The 17,955-nt window shown below is 38.2% G+C and overlaps 1 protein-coding gene across 1 annotated transcript; it reads left to right on the forward strand.

Moving 5' to 3' along the window:
- Positions 1 to 1,352: 1,352 nt before the first annotated feature.
- LOC124776842 (oxidoreductase-like domain-containing protein 1) lies at positions 1,353 to 16,572 on the forward strand. The gene is made up of 2 exons (XM_047252005.1): positions 1,353 to 1,653; positions 15,955 to 16,572. The coding sequence occupies exons 1-2, from the start codon at positions 1,648 to 1,650 to the stop codon at positions 16,285 to 16,287; spliced, it is 339 nt and encodes a 112-aa protein (XP_047107961.1). The 5' UTR covers positions 1,353 to 1,647; the 3' UTR covers positions 16,288 to 16,572.
- The last annotated feature ends 1,383 nt before the right edge of the window (positions 16,573 to 17,955 follow it).

A 17,955-nucleotide genomic window follows, 5' to 3' on the forward strand; every position in this document is an offset into this window, starting at 1 on the left:
ACTAGCTAACTTTACATACCAATAGGGCACTTGAACTACTAAAAGCCAAATACACCATTTTAAATAAATCCTAGGCTATATTCCTTGAATCGGAAAGGTGTTGAGGGAGATGTGAGTAATTTACAACAATTTGTACTGGACTAGCAACTAATGTTAACATTAAACCAAATTTTCACGAGATGTTGTGGCAGCTCGTACCACTGTGTTCCTTCTAGTAATTCTGGGTGTATTTTGAAGTAGAAAAGAAAAAAAAAACTGATGCTTACATTTTCGAAAATATAAAATGCAGATTACTCTTCCTCAAGCTCCTTGTATAATGTTGGAAATTCCCCTTCTGTACCATGTAATGATATTTTTTCGAACCCATTCACTTTCTTTGTGTTGTTTTGCACTTCTTCCTCTCTTCTCTAATTTACAAGCAATCCCTGCAGACTACAAACTATTTGAGTACTATAATGCCAATTTTGTAAATTATCAACACATATAAGCTCTTGTGCTGTGAATGTGCTCTTTGCACATAAAACAGTTGAAAATTATTTTGTGAGGATCACAGTTCGCATGAAAAGAATGCTGAGGACAGCAATGTAGTTGAGATCACGTGACACGAACTAACTTGAGATTCTGTGCTCATTGGCTGTGACATTATGGGCACTGTGAATACACCTTGACATGACAGAGCCATGATGGAAATTGTGAATTGGCCTTTATTAGGTATTTTTTCCTATTCAATTCACATATGGATGACAGGGAGAATGTTTAAAGGCCTCTCTGCAAGCTATAAGTAATCTAATCTTGTCCTCATGATCCCTACCTGTCTGTCGCCATACATATCGAAACTACTCTTTAATCTCTTGTCGAACGCGACTGCCTCCGTCATCAACATATTTTGCTTCTATATTATATCTCGTATCAACAAGAGTAAGGAGTCGTACGATGCACAACTCATCGGAAAATAATTTATAAAATCCGTGATTCTGATTTCAGTCAGAAAATTGATATCTTACCAGGCGCTCCTTTTTTCAACCAATCTCAGACCCATTTCCTCTTTTTTTATTGTTTTCTGTTGCTTGCAACTATAGCTAATATAACTGGAGTACACACTTTCTTGTGGCTGTTCGACATCTTAACCTTGTAAAATCGCGTTGTCAACTGACAGCTTTTGTCAGTGTTATTGATAGTGTGATGTTGCCTCAATACATTTAAGGTTGGACAAACATAGTGTCGTCAATAAAAATTGAACCTGTACAGGCCCCTTTAACCACCTTTGCCAATGTTGTTCGTATCCTTGTAATGCAGTGATCTCCATACTAGAGATCACTGTTGTAATGATATGTGGTGATCTCTTTATCTTATATGTATGTAAACATTGGGACATTGTAAACAAGACAACTTTTCGACCAAAGCTTTTTGCAAAACGATTGATGTTAAAATTTAAATTATATGCACAATAGAAATACACCATGACGTATTAAATATTTTGCAGTACAGCATATAGGGCATAATTACGGTTGTTGCTGATCGGTTTTTGCATGCTGTAGAAATTCGATTATACCTTTACGGTAATCTTTGTTGAGTTCTATATAAAGAAGTGTAAAAATATGCCCACTTGTTTGGTTTAAATACACTCGGACCGATTGTGAACGGAAGATGCATGTAAATATGTAATTTAGTTATTTAAGTTTTTCATCGTATTTGTTACGTATTAGAAATCGTGTTCATAATAAGCTGAATGTTTCTTTATATTAATTATATATCCATCTGAGGAAATAAACTTTTTGTTGATGTTGCCAACACCTAGTCTTGAGTACATGCGCTGTATCTTATGTTCCGTGTGTATATGGTTTCACTAGACTGCTGTACAGTGGTTCTTTTGCCATCCTTTGTATTCTAGTTTGTTATGTAAGATGAAAATTTCACCAAATAGTTTGTCTTTTGTCTATCGCCATAAGTAATCCTCAATATTTAGTGTAATGGCTTATATACCCTACCAAAATCTTAATATTTTCTTGATGCACTGAAACTCATTTTTCTCTCTGACATGTTGTGGAGGAATATAATTTTATTCCACAGCCGACAGCATTTACTGTGGATAGTATCATCATTTCTCCTTTTGAGATGTAAGAAGTGGGAGGATCTTGCCCCATGTTCTAGTAAAAATGTGTTGGCTGGGTATTGGTCAGTGCTTCCTGTGATATAGTGATATAGATCAGGGTAAAAACTGAAAAAGCTTTAAACATATCGATGCAGTGAGTTCCTCTACTTTTTGTTGTGTTTTGTGTTGGCCCTTTTTGTACCTTGAAGTTTTGTTGTAACTAATTATGGATCAGACATGTGTAAAGTATAATGAGCTGCAATGCACTAGAGCTATAGTTCTCAGACTTCATATCATACTTTTTTAAAACATAAGTCGCGCTCTCCCTCTCTCCCTCCCCCCCCCCCCCCCATTTTCCTGCCCCCAGAAAAAGGAAAAAAATTAGAAACTTTTCCACATACTTGGCTACTTCAAAGTCCTCATTTTTCCCACTTTCAAATTAGTGAATAAGAATGGTTAAAGCACTCTCGCTGTTAATATTGCCATATTTGAGAGAGATGTATTTTATACTGGGATTACATAGGCTATTTGTTAAATTTTTAGATTTTCCATTTCTAATGATCTTGTCAATCGGACACGCCTTTTTTTTCCTTTTGAGGTGTGAGTTCCCGTGTAATTTTGGATGTCTTAAAGCTAACTGCCCAAAAAAATTTGTCATCATAATTTCAGTACAGTCTTTGTGATGTATCATATGAAGTGTATTTTTAAAGAGAATGCTATCACCTTGTTTTTAGTTCATGAGTAATTACAGTATAAATATTGACCCTGATGTGGGCAAGTATTTTGAATGAATTTAAGTAATAGTGCTAGTCTTGGCTTATGGGAGATGCTAATAAACACTTAACACCACCCATGAACTAATTGAATTCAAGAATTAAATAGTGATTATTTGAGATTCGTTGTTAAGGAGTGTTCCAGATACTACTTCCTGTCCTGACTTGCTACTCAGTAATTGGTTGTAATCAGAGGTTTTGTGTTAGGCGTGACATTCTCCCCATGTAATGTGTACAAATTCTGTAAGCCAGCCCTCTCGTACTTTGCCACTCTTATTTTGGTCACACCTTAAATTGGTCTCTCTTCGTTGATAGTTGTATTATGAAAATTTAATGAAAGAAATTATCTTGCTTCAGAGGCTTAGTAACCATGTTAAAATGTAACTGGTGCTGACAGACTTCAGTAAAAAGCAGTAATTATGGTGCCTGTGGTTCCAGTTACATGAGAATATTACAGTATTGCTCAGACTACGTAGCATTACCCTATCTTTGCAATCAGTTGATGATTCAGTGTATATTTTGTGATGGACATGAAAATGCTATAGTGACACTCATCTGTAAAACTGGAGACAAAACACCGCTGATTTTTGGCCTATTTCAGACTTTCCAAAAGGGTATAATGGTTTGAGAAAGTGGTCTATGATAGAATATTGTTTCGTTTAATGGTTAACAGCACTTTGAATTCGCTTCCATAAAGGAGTCTTCACAGAAAAAGCAATATAAGACCTTACATGTGAAGTCCTGACGAAGATAAACCAAAGATATTATCATGTAGGTATGTTATGTACCCTTGTCAAAGCCGTGGGTTGTGTAGATCACAAAATTCTACTTGGCAAATTAAAGTATTGTGACATCTCATTTGTTTGGGTGGAGAACTAATCTTCATAACAGAAAGCAGATGGTCCTATTTGCAGAATTTACCACAGGCATGGAACTAACCTCTGAATGAATGGGAGAACACAACATGTGTGGTCCCACACGTGGTTGGAACTGAGCTAATTATAGTTCTTAATCTACATAAATTGTCTTCCAATGACATTAAAGGGTGGTTCAAGTAGTGCTGTGTGTGCTGATGACACAGAAATGCCAATCAAGGGCCTAAACTCAACTTTGCAGATCAGATGTTAGCTGGAAATGTGGTTCACAGCTGGCAGATTAAATGTTAAATCTCACAGTGATTCCTATTACTCTACTTCAAACAAGCAAAAAGACCTGATACCACCAGAAGTAAACATTATCATTTGTACACTAAATGAAGCATACTGAATAAAGTTCTTTGGGATTCTGTTCAATAAAAATCCAAAATGGATAAACAAATTAAAGAACTCAGTTCAGCATGTTCTGCCCTTGGTAGCTTCATTCATTGTGTTGACTTAAAGACAAGAGTGTTGACACATTTTCTCTTGTTGTCTTATGAAATTATCTTCCAGGGGAGTGCATCTTAAGCAAACAAATTGTTTACGCAGCAGAATAAGGACATTGTGTAAAATAGATAACTACACATTTTAGAGAAGCTTTTTTAAAGGTCTTGTTGCTGACAATAAAAATCTGTTTCAACTGTACTGTGATCTACACAGTACGAGACAAAAATAATTTTCATTTAGATGTTCACTTTCTCTAGAGTTCAGAGTGGAGTTGTGTAATAACATAAAAGGAAGAAATTAAGAGTCCCATTTAGCCCGAAACAAAAAAGTATCTCATTAGCTTCTCTTTCTACAAATTAGGTAAATATCTATATTCTAGGGTTGAAAAATGATATTGCAGGCAGCAATGTTCGTGGTAAAGCTCTTGAGATGCGGTATTGTACTGTAAACAAGATACAGTGTTTACATATATAGATAACTCTTACTTATGAAAAATGCCAGTGTGATCAAGTTAATATCAAGCTACTACTAGGCAGTAAATAGTAACTATTGAATAAAACTGAGGAGTCAACAGCTCTTTTCAGAGAGACAGCTTTAGTTCTAATTATGTGATTACATTTATCTGGCATAAGCAAGAATAATAATAAGCAGTATAGTGATAGTTTCTCATTAATGCAGCATATGATCTGCCTTGTTTTTGTCAACATATATGCATATATTGACTTATCCTCATTCATGAAGGTTCTCATTCTTGGTGGAATCCCACAGAACATGATAATGAATTTGGGTTTTCAGTCACATAACTTCAGCTTCAGCTGTTTATAATTCAGCCATCTTGAAAGTTAACCGAAAGACTAACGCTGCAGCACTTGCTCCGTCCTTTTAAACTCGCAGACCATGCCACTGCACTTTCGGCCACATAAACAGGTGTCCGAGATGTTGATCAACGACAAAGAAGAACAATGTGTACAAATTACATCTGTGGCTGCACAATCAATCCACACTGGGATCTCGTCATATCACTCTGAACTGCACTGTTGCGACATCTCTGTAAGTTTCCTACAGAAAGTGCCAGAATCCATGACTTATCCAACCTGAAGCTGCTATCTCTCTCAGTTAAATTCATCACCAAGTGAATTTCAATTGCCTTTCACCACTGAGTCCCAGAAAGATGATTTAGACGTTAAAATTTAGAAGTTTTTGTACATCATAGAGTGACCAGTATCAAAACAGTGATCTGCGACAATCTATTTATTTGGCTGTATGAGGCCGGTGTATCTGTGCTGTTTCATACATCTTTGATAGACTGTACGAACTATCTGTCCGATGTATGAGAGGCAACAGCCTTCTGGAACATCTTTAGTGAGACCCAATAACACTTTTGTCTTCAGCGGAGGACAAAAAATCACTTTTACTTTGTGCTTGCAGAGGACGTGTCCTATTTTTGACAACATCTTTACCACATATTGCAGGAAAGCCAGGGATTTAAATCTTTCTTTGTCTTTTCTTGCACACCTTTGGTTCCACTTGTAGTGCCTTGTGTGTCTACTGTGCAGAATATACGTTGCCTTCAAAAACTCTCTTTAAATGTAGGAGCTTGTCCTGCAGACTGCTCTCATCAGCAGTGATGTGTGCTCTGTGGACTAAAGTTCTGAGAACACTCGTAATCTGCAAAGGATGGTGGTAGATATTTACTTGTATATATAAATTTGTATGCTTCAGTTTCCAATATACTGGATGTCCCAGTGCCATCATCTTTGCACTAAACCAAAACATCCAAAAATGGAAGGCGCCCATCCTTTTCTATTTCCATTGTAAATTAGATTCATTGGATGTGGCAGAACACTGTATTGGTACTGATCACTCTATGGTGTATGGAAACATCGAAGTTTCAGTGTTTACATCTTCTTTCTGGGACTCACAAGGGGAGGCCGCCAATTGTGAAATTCAGATTCGATTCATACTGCGCATAATAAAAGCTCATGGCCAGGGGTGTAATGTGGCAAAGCACCAAGATGCACTTCGCAGCCGTTGTCGAGAAAATCGACAGTTAAAAGAAACCGTTGCAGTGAAATACTCTCTACGATTTACAATTTCCTACAGCGTCGTGGCGCAGCGGTAAGCACTCAAAAACGAACCCGAGCTACCGCTGCGCCACGACGCTGTAGGGAATTGGAAATCGTAGAGAGTATTTCATCTCAACGGTTTCTTTTAATTGTCGATTTTCTCGACAACGGCTGAGAAGTGTATCTTGGTGCTTTGCCACATTACACCTCTGGCCATGAGCTTTTATTATGCGCGGTATGAATCGAATCTGAATTTCACAATTGGCGGCCTCCCCTGGTCAGTGGCGAAGGAGGCAATTGAAATTTTCTTGACGGTGAATTTAATTAATAGAGATTGTATCTTCAGCTTGGTTAAATCATGGGATCTGGTACTTCCTGTAATAAACTTACAAAGACATCACGACGGTGCAGCTGAGGGTGACACGCCAACATTCAAGTGCGGGTTGACTGTGCAACCACAGATATAATTCATGCAACTGTACTTCTTTGCTGCCAGTCAACACCTGTGTATCTCTGCCTACATGCGCTGTGGCATAGTCCACGAATTTAAAAGGAGGGAGTGAGTGCAGGAACATCAGTCTTTTGGCTCACTCTGAAGATGGCTGATCAGTATACAGCTGAAATATTAGAAGAAGAAGTTGAAATTATGTGGCTGTGTGCCCCAAATTTAATGGAGCAGTCACTGTGCTGTGAAAACATGAAGATGCACATGATGAATGAAGACCCTCACCACATCCTTTCATAAGCGTGGTGTGGAGCATCACTTCAGAAATGTAGCCTGGAGGAATACAGCCATTCTGAGATTCATTGGAGTAATACTGACCAACTGCTATATATGAAAAGACAATTTATGCCTACCAAACACTCATCTGAATTATTCTGGACTATTGTTTGCCAGTGTGGGACTGTTCCCAAATTGTATTAATAATAGATATGGAGAAAATTCAGTAAAGGATTGCAAGATTGCCATTGGTGTATTTAATCAATGTGAATGTCGCAGAACACTCAGGTCTAGTTGGAGATGCTGCAGAGAAGCACTTGGTTCCATAAAGAAGAATAAGTACACCAGACAAAAAATTAGTCACCTGCTACCATAGAACATCGCTTTTATCCTTGATAATGGCCCAAATTTGGCAAGGAAGTGTCCACAAGTTTCCTCAGGCATTTCATATGTAGTTGAAGCTAGCCTTTGATGAGCTATAAAATGCAGGAATGTCGATCACATGCTGTTCCAAGTAGTGTCAGGTATTTTCTGCTGGATTAGGCGTGGGTGATTTAACTGGGCAGCTGAGATCAGAGATTGTGCCTGAGTGTTCATCAGATCAGGAATATATGTTGTGAAACCCTGTCATCATGGCTGCTGTAATCTTGGAAGACAGGAGTTTCCAGAGGATATGCATTATAATAATGTAGAAGAAACTTTGACAACTGAGAATGTTGAAATAAACATCCTGATTCATGTACCTGAATGATTGGAGGACTGATGTCATGCAGTGGAGTAGGAGTACCTGAGGCCAGTCTTTACAAACAGCTTCAGTAAAATAGAAATGACACTCATATCTCCCACAAAAGTAGCATCTATCATAAAACCTTTAAAATCTAAGTAGTCTAGTGGTTTTGACAATATATCAACAAAGTTAATGAAAGAGTGCTCATGCTAGTTGAGTTCTATCGTAAGTTATTTGTGTAATCATTCTCTTATCAGTGGAACATTTCCAGACTGGCTAAAATATGCTGAAGTTAAGCCTCTTTACAAGAAAGGGGATAAATAGATACCATCAGACTATCAACCAATTTCATTTTTTCCGGCTTTTTCAAAAATATTAAAAAAGGTTGTGTTCAAGCGTCTCCTAAAGGATCCAACTGCAAATAATATATTGTCCAAGTCTCATTTTGGGTTTCTTAAGAGTTCTGATATAGAGAAAGCTATTTACACATACAGTGAGCATGCACTTAAGTCATAAGATAACACATTAGAGGCTACTGGCATTTTCTTTGACCTGTCAAAAACCTTTGACTGTGTGAATCACAGCATTCTCTTAAGTAAATTAGAATATTATGGTGTCACTGGCAGAGCTTCAAAATGGTTTGAGTCTTGTCTAACTAAGCAGAAACAAAGTGTGTCGTTGAGAAATACCTGTGCAGTAAGCAGTCTGTCTTCATCTGATTGGGAATTAATTACAAGTGGTGTTCCACAATGTTCCATCTTGGGCCATAGGTGCACTTGCAGCATTACGTGTTGCTACAAGCAATAGCCTTTTGCTGTGTACCCAACATAAAATGTCCATTGCATGTACACTGAAGCACCAAAGAAACTGGTATAGGTATGTTTATTCAAATACAGAGCTATGTAAACAGGCAGAATACAGTGCTGTAGTTGGCAACACCTATGTACGACAACAAGTGTAAGGTGCAATTGTTAGATTGGTTACTGCTGCTACAATGGGAGGTTAATCAAGATTTATGTGAGTTTGAACATGGTGTTACAGTCAATGCACGAGCGATGGGACAAAGCATCTCCGAGGTAGCAATGAAGTGGGGATTTTCCCATATGACCATTTCACGAGTGTTCCGTGTATATCAGTAATCCGGTAAAACATCAAATCTTCGACGTAGCTGAGGCCAGAAAAAGATCCTGCATGAACAGGACCAATGGACCAACGACGACTGAAGAGAATTGTTCAACATGATAAAAGTGCAACCCTTCCGCAAATTGCTGCAGATTTCAGTGCTGGGCCATCAACAAGTGTCAGTGTGCAAACTATTCAACGAAATATCATCGACGTGGGCTTCAAAGCTTAAGGCCCACTCATGTACCCTTGATGACTGCATGACACAAAGCTTTATGCCTCGCCTGGGCTCGTCAACACCGACATAGGACTGTTGATAACTGGAAACGTGTTGCCTGGTCAGATGAGTCTCGGTACAAATTGTATGGAGTGGATGGACATGTACGGGTATGGAGACATTCATGTCCATTGTGCATTCCGACAGACTTGGACAATTCCAGCAGGACAATGTGATGCCCCACTGGTCCACAGTTGCTACAGAGTGGCTCCAGGAATAGTCTTCTGAGTTTAAACACTTCCACTGGCCACCAAACTCCCCTGACATGAACGTTATTGAGCATATCTTGTATGCCTTGCAATGTGCTGTTCAGAAGAGATCTCCACACCCTCTTACTCTTACGGATTTATGGACAGCCCCATAGGATTCATGGAGTCAATTCGCTCAAGCACTACTTCAGATATTAGTCTTGTCCATGCTACATCATGTTGCAGCACTTCTGCTTGCTCTCGGGGGCCCTACACGATATTAGGCAGGTGTACCACTTTCTTTGGCTCTTCAGTGTAGTTCCCTTCACAGTATTTGCTCAGAAACTGGTTGAGATGACAGCAGCAGTTCGGTCACGTTTGAAGCTGATTGTCTGTGACAAATCAACCTACTCATCTCCATTCCTTGTTGGTTAGGATCTTTCTGTGACCCCTGTTTATTGCCATGTTACATGACTGCTTGTAGACACGAACAAATCACATTGCCATATTAACATATCAAGCAACTTCATTTGTGGTGTGGTCACGGGCACATCAAAACTGGTAGCTCCTTTCTGCCAATCCATCTCTGAGGGAGGGAAGAGAAGCAGAGAAGGGGTATGGACTTGTTGGTGTGGTGGGGAAGGGGGGGGGGGGGAGGGAGGAGACAGTAGGTGCTTGTAAGGCTGGAGTGGAAGCTGGGAAGGGGATAGAGAATGTTGACTAGCAAAAGTGATGGGCAGGGGGGGGAGGGTTGGCTACAGGAAGGAAGGACCTGTTGTAGGGATAGTTCCCACCTTTGCATTTCATAAAAAGTGGTGTTGAAGGGAAAAATCCTGATAGCTCTGGAGCAGTCTTTGAGGTCAAGCATACTGTTTTGCACTGCATGCTCAGCAACTGGTAGGCCCAGCTGTCTCTTGATCACATTTTGGCAGTTGCTGTTCATGCAATCATACCAGTTTTTTAGTGGTCATGACCACATGGTTGCAGATAAATTGATAATGGCTGCTTTCACAGATGGTCATGCCTTCATTGGGGTAGAAACTGTCTGTGACAGGAATGTAGTAGGTGGTAGTGTAGGGATGTATTGGACAGGCCTTGCATCTAGGTCTGTTGTAAGGACAAGTGGTTGGCAACAAGGGTGGAATAGAGATGGACAAGGAAATTACATAGGTTGGGTGGGCTTGGAATACCATTGTGGGAGGGGTGGTGTGGATATTCCTTATTTCCAGTCATGACAAGAGCTCGTCAAAACTGTGATGGAGAACGTGATGCTGTTGCTGTGTCCTGTGTGGTATCGATTCATGAGGGGCACTTCCTTGTGGCCAGCCAGTGACAGTTGACTATACATATATAAATGGAATGCAATGTAATGTGCATAAATAGATTAAAAATTCCAATATCATTTTATTATGCAATTAGTAGTAAGTTATTGGTATGAGCTAGAATCTTCACACGTCTTGGAGCCTGTGTCTGCACTAACTTAAGGTGGAAGGACTACTTAAGTCTAACTCTAGGGAAGACAGATGACAGACTCAGATTTATTGAAAGAATCCCAAGGAAGTATAATTTACACACGAAAGTAAATGTTTGCAAAACTCTTGTGTGACTGCTCGTTGAATATTGCTCATTGTTATGTAACCATTACTAGGTTGGATTAGCAGAAGCGAAAGAAAAGACTAAAGGGAGAGCTGCACGATTCATCATGGTCTTGATTTGTCAACATCAGAGGGTTACAGACGAGCTCAGAAAGTTGTAATGATAGATGTAACAGGAAAGGCATTAGGCATCGGAAAAGTTTTGCTCACAAAATTCCAAGAACTGATATTCCAAAACAAGTTATATATATATTGTTTCCTCCAACATACATTTCGCGTAAAGACCATGATGCTAAAACTTGAGCTCATACAGAGGGGTCCCAATAGCATTTCAAATTGCATACCATTCATGAATGGAATGGGGAAATGTGAATGGGGGTGGAATGATACTGGTACACTACGTACACTCCATCACTCACTGTACAGTGAATTACAAAGTGCAAGTGTTGATGTATGTGCCCATGTACCATATAGTACCAGTACCTTTGTTTTACGGGAATTGATTGCATCTGTTATTTCCACAAGATATCCTAGTTCATACTAAGCGAAAGGCTCCATCACCATAGCAAGACATCATGTTGATAGAACTATAAAATTGTAAATCACTCTACTCATTTCACATTGTATGGATACTTATTTGTCAATCTGCTTTTTTTTAGCCAGTATATCATTGTCAAAAACATATTTAGATTATGATAAAGCTAGTAACTTAAAAATGTATCAGGTAATATTTGCCTCTTAGCATACCTCCTTCACTGTCATTGATGTTTTAAAGCTTCAGCACATAAATATTTTTAAAAAAATGTATTCTGACTAGTACACACAATTAATCAACTTTTAAATATATTTTATTCTTTGATTATTTTACAATGGAACAGTAGCTCATTCACCAAGTGGTAGCAGCAGATGTGTTAAGAAAAGTTATTCACAATTAATATTTGGAAAACCAGGGAAATTTGCTTATATGGAATTGTTGACAGAGTAAAATATGTCTGACCTTTGTTGCTGCTGCAACATGGGAAGTCTTACCATTACTAGGTTGGATTAGCAGAAGCGAAAGAAAAGACTAAAGGGAGAGCTGCACGATTCATCATGGTCTTGATTTGTCAACATCAGAGGGTTACAGACGAGCTCAGAAAGTTGTAATGATAGATGTAACAGGAAAGGCATTAGGCATCGGAAAAGTTTTGCTCACAAAATTCCAAGAACTGATATTCCAAAACAAGTTATATATATATTGTTTCCTCCAACATACATTTCGCGTAAAGACCATGATGCTAAAACTTGAGCTCATACAGAGGGGTCCCAATAGCATTTCAAATTGCATACCATTCATGAATGGAATGGGGAAATGTGAATGGGGGTGGAATGATACTGGTACACTACGTACACTCCATCACTCACTGTACAGTGAATTACAAAGTGCAAGTGTTGATGTATGTGCCCATGTACCATATAGTACCAGTACCTCTGTTTTACGGGAATTGATTGCATCTGTTATTTCCACAAGATATCCTAGTTCATACTAAGCGAAAGGCTCCATCACCATAGCAAGACATCATGTTGATAGAACTATAAAATTGTAAATCACTCTACTCATTTCACATTGTATGGATACTTATTTGTCAATCTGCTTTTTTTTAGCCAGTATATCATTGTCAAAAACATATTTAGATTATGATAAAGCTAGTAACTTAAAAATGTATCAGGTAATATTTGCCTCTTAGCATACCTCCTTCACTGTCATTGATGTTTTAAAGCTTCAGCACATAAATATTTTTAAAAAAATGTATTCTGACTAGTACACACAATTAATCAACTTTTAAATATATTTTATTCTTTGATTATTTTACAATGGAACAGTAGCTCATTCACCAAGTGGTAGCAGCAGATGTGTTAAGAAAAGTTATTCACAATTAATATTTGGAAAACCAGGGAAATTTGCTTATATGGAATTGTTGACACAGTAAAATATGTCTGACCTTTGTTGCTGCTGCAATATGGGAAGTCTTTGCACAAAATTCTCACACAATTCTGTTTATATTTTCTTCCACTTCTACTACAGTTTGGCAGAGAACTCTATATTCTCTAAATCACTTCAAATGGATGTCTAAACAGTTTCTTCAATGAATTCTTGGTGACTTCTTTCTCTATCTGTGTCCAACTGGGCCGGCCGGTGTGGCCGAGCAGTTCTAGGCACTTCAGTCTGGAACCGCGCGACTGCTACAGTCGCAGGTTCGAATCCTGCCTCAGGCATGGATGTGTGTGATGTCCTTAGGTTAGTTAGGTTTAAGTAGTTCTGAGTTCTAGGGGACTGATGACCTCAGATGTTAAGTCCCATAGTGCTCAGAGCCATTTGAACCATTTTTTGTCCAACTGACCTAGTGCTCCATCAAAAACAATTTGTCTTTTTAATGTAATGTTAAATCTTTCTTTCTTGATTATGTGGCATGCTTGTCATACAGTGCTGTAATTCATTCCATTTTGATTGTGAATGGAGTTCTTATCCATCCATTTTATTTCATTTCATCCCATTTCATCACACTGCTGTAGGTCTAGCTTTTATGAATAGGAACACAATCATAAAGAGAAGGAGTAGATCCGAATTTTTGCATGAGTAACAGAGATCAATTGACTTTATGGTTCAAGCAGTTGCAAACAATTGAACAAGAGCCAATTTAGACAGTGATATACAAACTGCATCAGAAAAGTTTGATGCATAGTTCAGACAATATAGGAAGCAATAGTTGCAAACAGAATACCTTTACTGGCCTTCAAAGCAACCACACATCTGACATCAGTTGTAAAACTGTGGAAACTGTCACCAAATGCTTCTTGTGGAATCGCTCAAAGCACTGTAGTCACGTGTTGTTGGATATCCACATCATTACAGGAGATGAGACCTGGTGTTACCAATAAGATCTGAACTCCAAACATCAGTCAATGGCATGTTGTTCATTATCTTCCCCACATCCCCCGTGTAGAAATTCATGATGGATTGAGGCATTGCTGTCAAAAAAAAATCCATCGACATCATTTTAATTGTGGGTTTTGTCAGCTGACAATATTTGTGAGGTGGGGAAGATAATGAGCACCATGCCATCGACTGCTGTTTGGCCTTTGAGTTGTATTGGTAGCACTGGCTGGCATCTGTAATGCTGCAGATATACAATGCTTGAGCATGGTGCTTCAAGCGATTCCACAAGAAGCATTTGTTGACAGGTTCCAGCAGCCTTACAACCAATGTCAGAAGTTTGTTGTAGTGAATGGTGATTACTATGAATACCAGTAAAGATATTTTGCTAGTAACTCTTGTTCCCTTTATTTTCTGAATCATTCACCGAACTTTTCAGGAGCACCTTGTAATACCATAATGTTTTCTCCACTAAATTTCACAGCACTGGCAATGTAATGTTGTTAATTAGCACTTACATTGTGTGCACTCACTTCTTTATGTACATATGTACCCTTCAAGCCAACGAACTGTGCATGGTGGAGGGTACCACTTACCAGTACTAATAATTTCCTTTCCTGTTCAACTCACAAATAGAGTGAGCAAAAAATGACTGTCTAAGACTGTGTATGAATCCTCATTTCTCTGATCTTCTCTTTGTGGTCCTTACACATAATGTACGTTAGCAGCAGTAGAATCATCCTGCAGTCATCCCTCAAATGGAGGTTCTCTAAATTCGCACAACAGCATCACAAGAAAAGAGCATCATCTTCCCTCCAAATTGCTTGAATGTATTCCTTTCATTTAACCTGGTGGGAACCTCAAATACTCAAGCAGTACTCAAAATTGGTTGCACTAGCATTCTATATGCCGTCTCCATTATATATGAACTGCACTTTCCCAAAATTCTCCCAATAAAACGAAGTGAAGCATTCGCCTTCCCTACTACCAACCTGGCCATTCCGTATCACATTGCAGTGTTATGCCCAGATACTTAATCAACATGACTGTGTCAAGCAGCACACTACTAACACTGCATTCAAAAGTTACAGGCTTGTTTTTATCTACTCATCCATGTTAACTTATATTTTCCTACATTTAGAGCAAGCTGCCATTCATCACACCAACTAGAAGTTCTGTCTAACTCATCTGATATCCTCCCACAGTTATTCAACAATGAATTAGCAAACAACTGTAAATTGCTGCTCAGTCTGTATGTACATAGAGAATAAGAGTGGTCGTATAAAACTTCCTTGGGGCCCTCTTGCATTCTATTACGTAAAAAGTCTCCAAGCCACTCACATATCTGGGAACCTAATCCATATGCTCAGACCATCATCCAATAGTCTGCAGTGGGGCACTGTGTCAGTTGCTTTGTAGAAATCTGGGAATATAGAATCTGCATGTTGTCTTCCATTCCATGGTTTGGATATCAATACACTTCAATCAGAATGTCTCAATAAGTATCATAATTTTTGAATGCATCTGATCATCTTATGTTACCTAGGGTCATTGTGATGATTTTACATCACTAAAACCGAAGTGTGTTGAATTACCTGATATTTTTTCAAGTGACTTTTTCATTGAACCCAAGCCAAGCAGTTCTCTATTAATGGCGTGAGTACTAGTATCGCTTGCCGGTGTTTCTCAAAGTTCTGAGACCATTGTTTTGAAAATCAGCTGGTTTAACTCATATATCATAGACATTTATGGTCGTTATTTGTCAATATGTTTGGTATCTCTGGTTAACTCTTATGTGTTGGTGTTGCATATGACAATACTCTTATAAATGAAACAAGCATATCAGTGGATGCTCATAATGCTGACTCTTTCAGCTTTCTTTGTATACTTGTTTTGGCCAGTGTATATAGAAATCACATTTATCGAAGTTCCATGTGTATACAAGTTCTTGAAATGTTTTTATGATACAAAGCAACAGTCTTCGTCCTTGCTCAAGTTGTTTCTTGGCATTAATAGTAAGAATGTCTAACTTTTAAGTTGACTAAGGTAATTCAAAAGTACTTTAAATTAAGTCCAAAGTAGTTTTTGTAGCACAGATGATTTCTTTAATTTTAGGTTTATCGCTTGTGTGGAATATTCAGGTGTCGTACGTTGCTGTGTATCAGAGACACTTCAGTCTATAGACACTGTATTTCATCAGATGATGGAAAGAAAGGTGATGTGATATCTAGTGAAGACAATACTGGAGAGCTGCCAGAAGAACCCACCAACTGCTGTATGTCTGGATGTGAAAACTGTGTTTGGATACAGTATGCAGAGGAACTCTTAAAAAGATTTTCAGACGGTGATGAGAAAGCAAGAACTACAATTCTTAGTAAAGTATCAGATCCATCAATGAAGTCATTTTTATTAACAGAGCTAAAAATGTTGAAAATGAAAAAGAATTAAGATACTGTCTTAAGGAATCACTTAACAAATAGATAAATGATGTAATAGTATTATCTATCTCCATCTGTTGTATTTGTTTTTTCAAAAATTTTATATTGTCAGCCTGGAAGTTTTGTTTACAAACATCATGTAATTGAAAAATGTAACACTTTCGCAACTGAGAGTTTTATAAGAAAATTGAAACAAATGAAATAAAATTACAAAAATTACATTTATGTCAGTTTAACATGGCATTTCCGTGACAGAAGTTAAATTTGTACAAATAAAATAATTTAGTCTTTATAAGCAGGTGCTGTACAATTATTGTGGTCAAATTCAGCTCTAAGTGTCAAATAACGCACGTCTAGCTTGCCACCAAGTATGCTGGCATACCTTTTGTCTGTATGATAAGAATAAATTTATATGTAATAGTAGAATTAGAAAGATAAAAAGTGAGATGTCCCAGAAGTGACTTCTTATCTTTCAGTGGGGCGAATCAGAACAGGTGTATCATAATAGTGGAGAAAAGACAAAAGCATGAGCTGTCATAGGTGTTCACATGGAGAGCAGTATTTTGAAATATAAGAAAAAGATAGAGGCAATAGAATAACAGAACAGTTTAGTCTTGAATAAATAAAAGAAAGTCAATGAAAGCAAGATACCTGTGCATTCTTGGAATCAGTTGCTCTCTCTCTCTCTCTCTCTCTCTCTCTCTCTCTCTCTCTCTCTCTCACACACACACACACACACACACACACACACACACACACATTCAGGAGTACAGGATACAGGAATTAAATTCTCTCTCTGTCTGACAATCTAGACGTGAGTTATCCACAATTTCTGCAAACCATTTACAGAAAATGTTGGGATGACTGCTTTGAAAAGGCAGACTGATTTCCTTCCCCTGTTTGAGCTTGTACTTGGTGTCTAATGATCTCATTGTTGGCGGAATATTAAACTACTTCCTCCTGAACTGCCCACGCTAATGTTAAAAGTGTAAGCCGGGGGGGGGGGGGGGGGGGGGGGCAAACTGATGACCCTTCTTTTGGTTTGGTTCAGCCTCTGCTGCCTGCATGGAGTGTTAGTAAGTATGAGGAACGAGATACTTTGTTTGGGTCATCACATCACTTGTTACAGCTGAAGTCAGAATTTTGCTTTAAATTTTACCATTTGGTGTTAATATTATCATCCCCATTGTTTTGTAAACACTATATTAAAATGTACATGAGAAGGTAGGTATTTGTTATAAAGTAAATCACTGTTACAGTATTCTGTGGTGTATTTGTACAGAGGAGTAGTACGTATTTCGCTCATTAAACTTCTTCTCTGTCTGCTGTTTTCACAAGTTTGTGTTTTTTCCCATATACTGAACTTAGTTAATCTGTTTTATGTAGTAACAAGGATAAACTAGTATCACGCTGAGCACGAGGAACCTTAACTTGGTGCAAGAGAGATCAGTAATACTTACGCTGTGTATGAGCATTGTTTCATTGAAAGAATATCAAGGTTCTTACTAACCAATACAGCAATTTGTCTTGCGCTGGTCAGTGGCAACAAATGGTAAAGGAAGTTTGTTTTAATCCTGGTTTGATAAGACACGGAACAGTGCACAATATTACTTGAGGTGAATGAAGTTGCAATGAATATTACTTGAGGTGTTGTAGAGAGTTCAGTATGTGTGTCCAG

Source organism: Schistocerca piceifrons, chromosome 2, assembly GCF_021461385.2.
Source record: "Schistocerca piceifrons isolate TAMUIC-IGC-003096 chromosome 2, iqSchPice1.1, whole genome shotgun sequence".
Classification (NCBI taxonomy): domain Eukaryota; kingdom Metazoa; phylum Arthropoda; class Insecta; order Orthoptera; family Acrididae; genus Schistocerca; species Schistocerca piceifrons.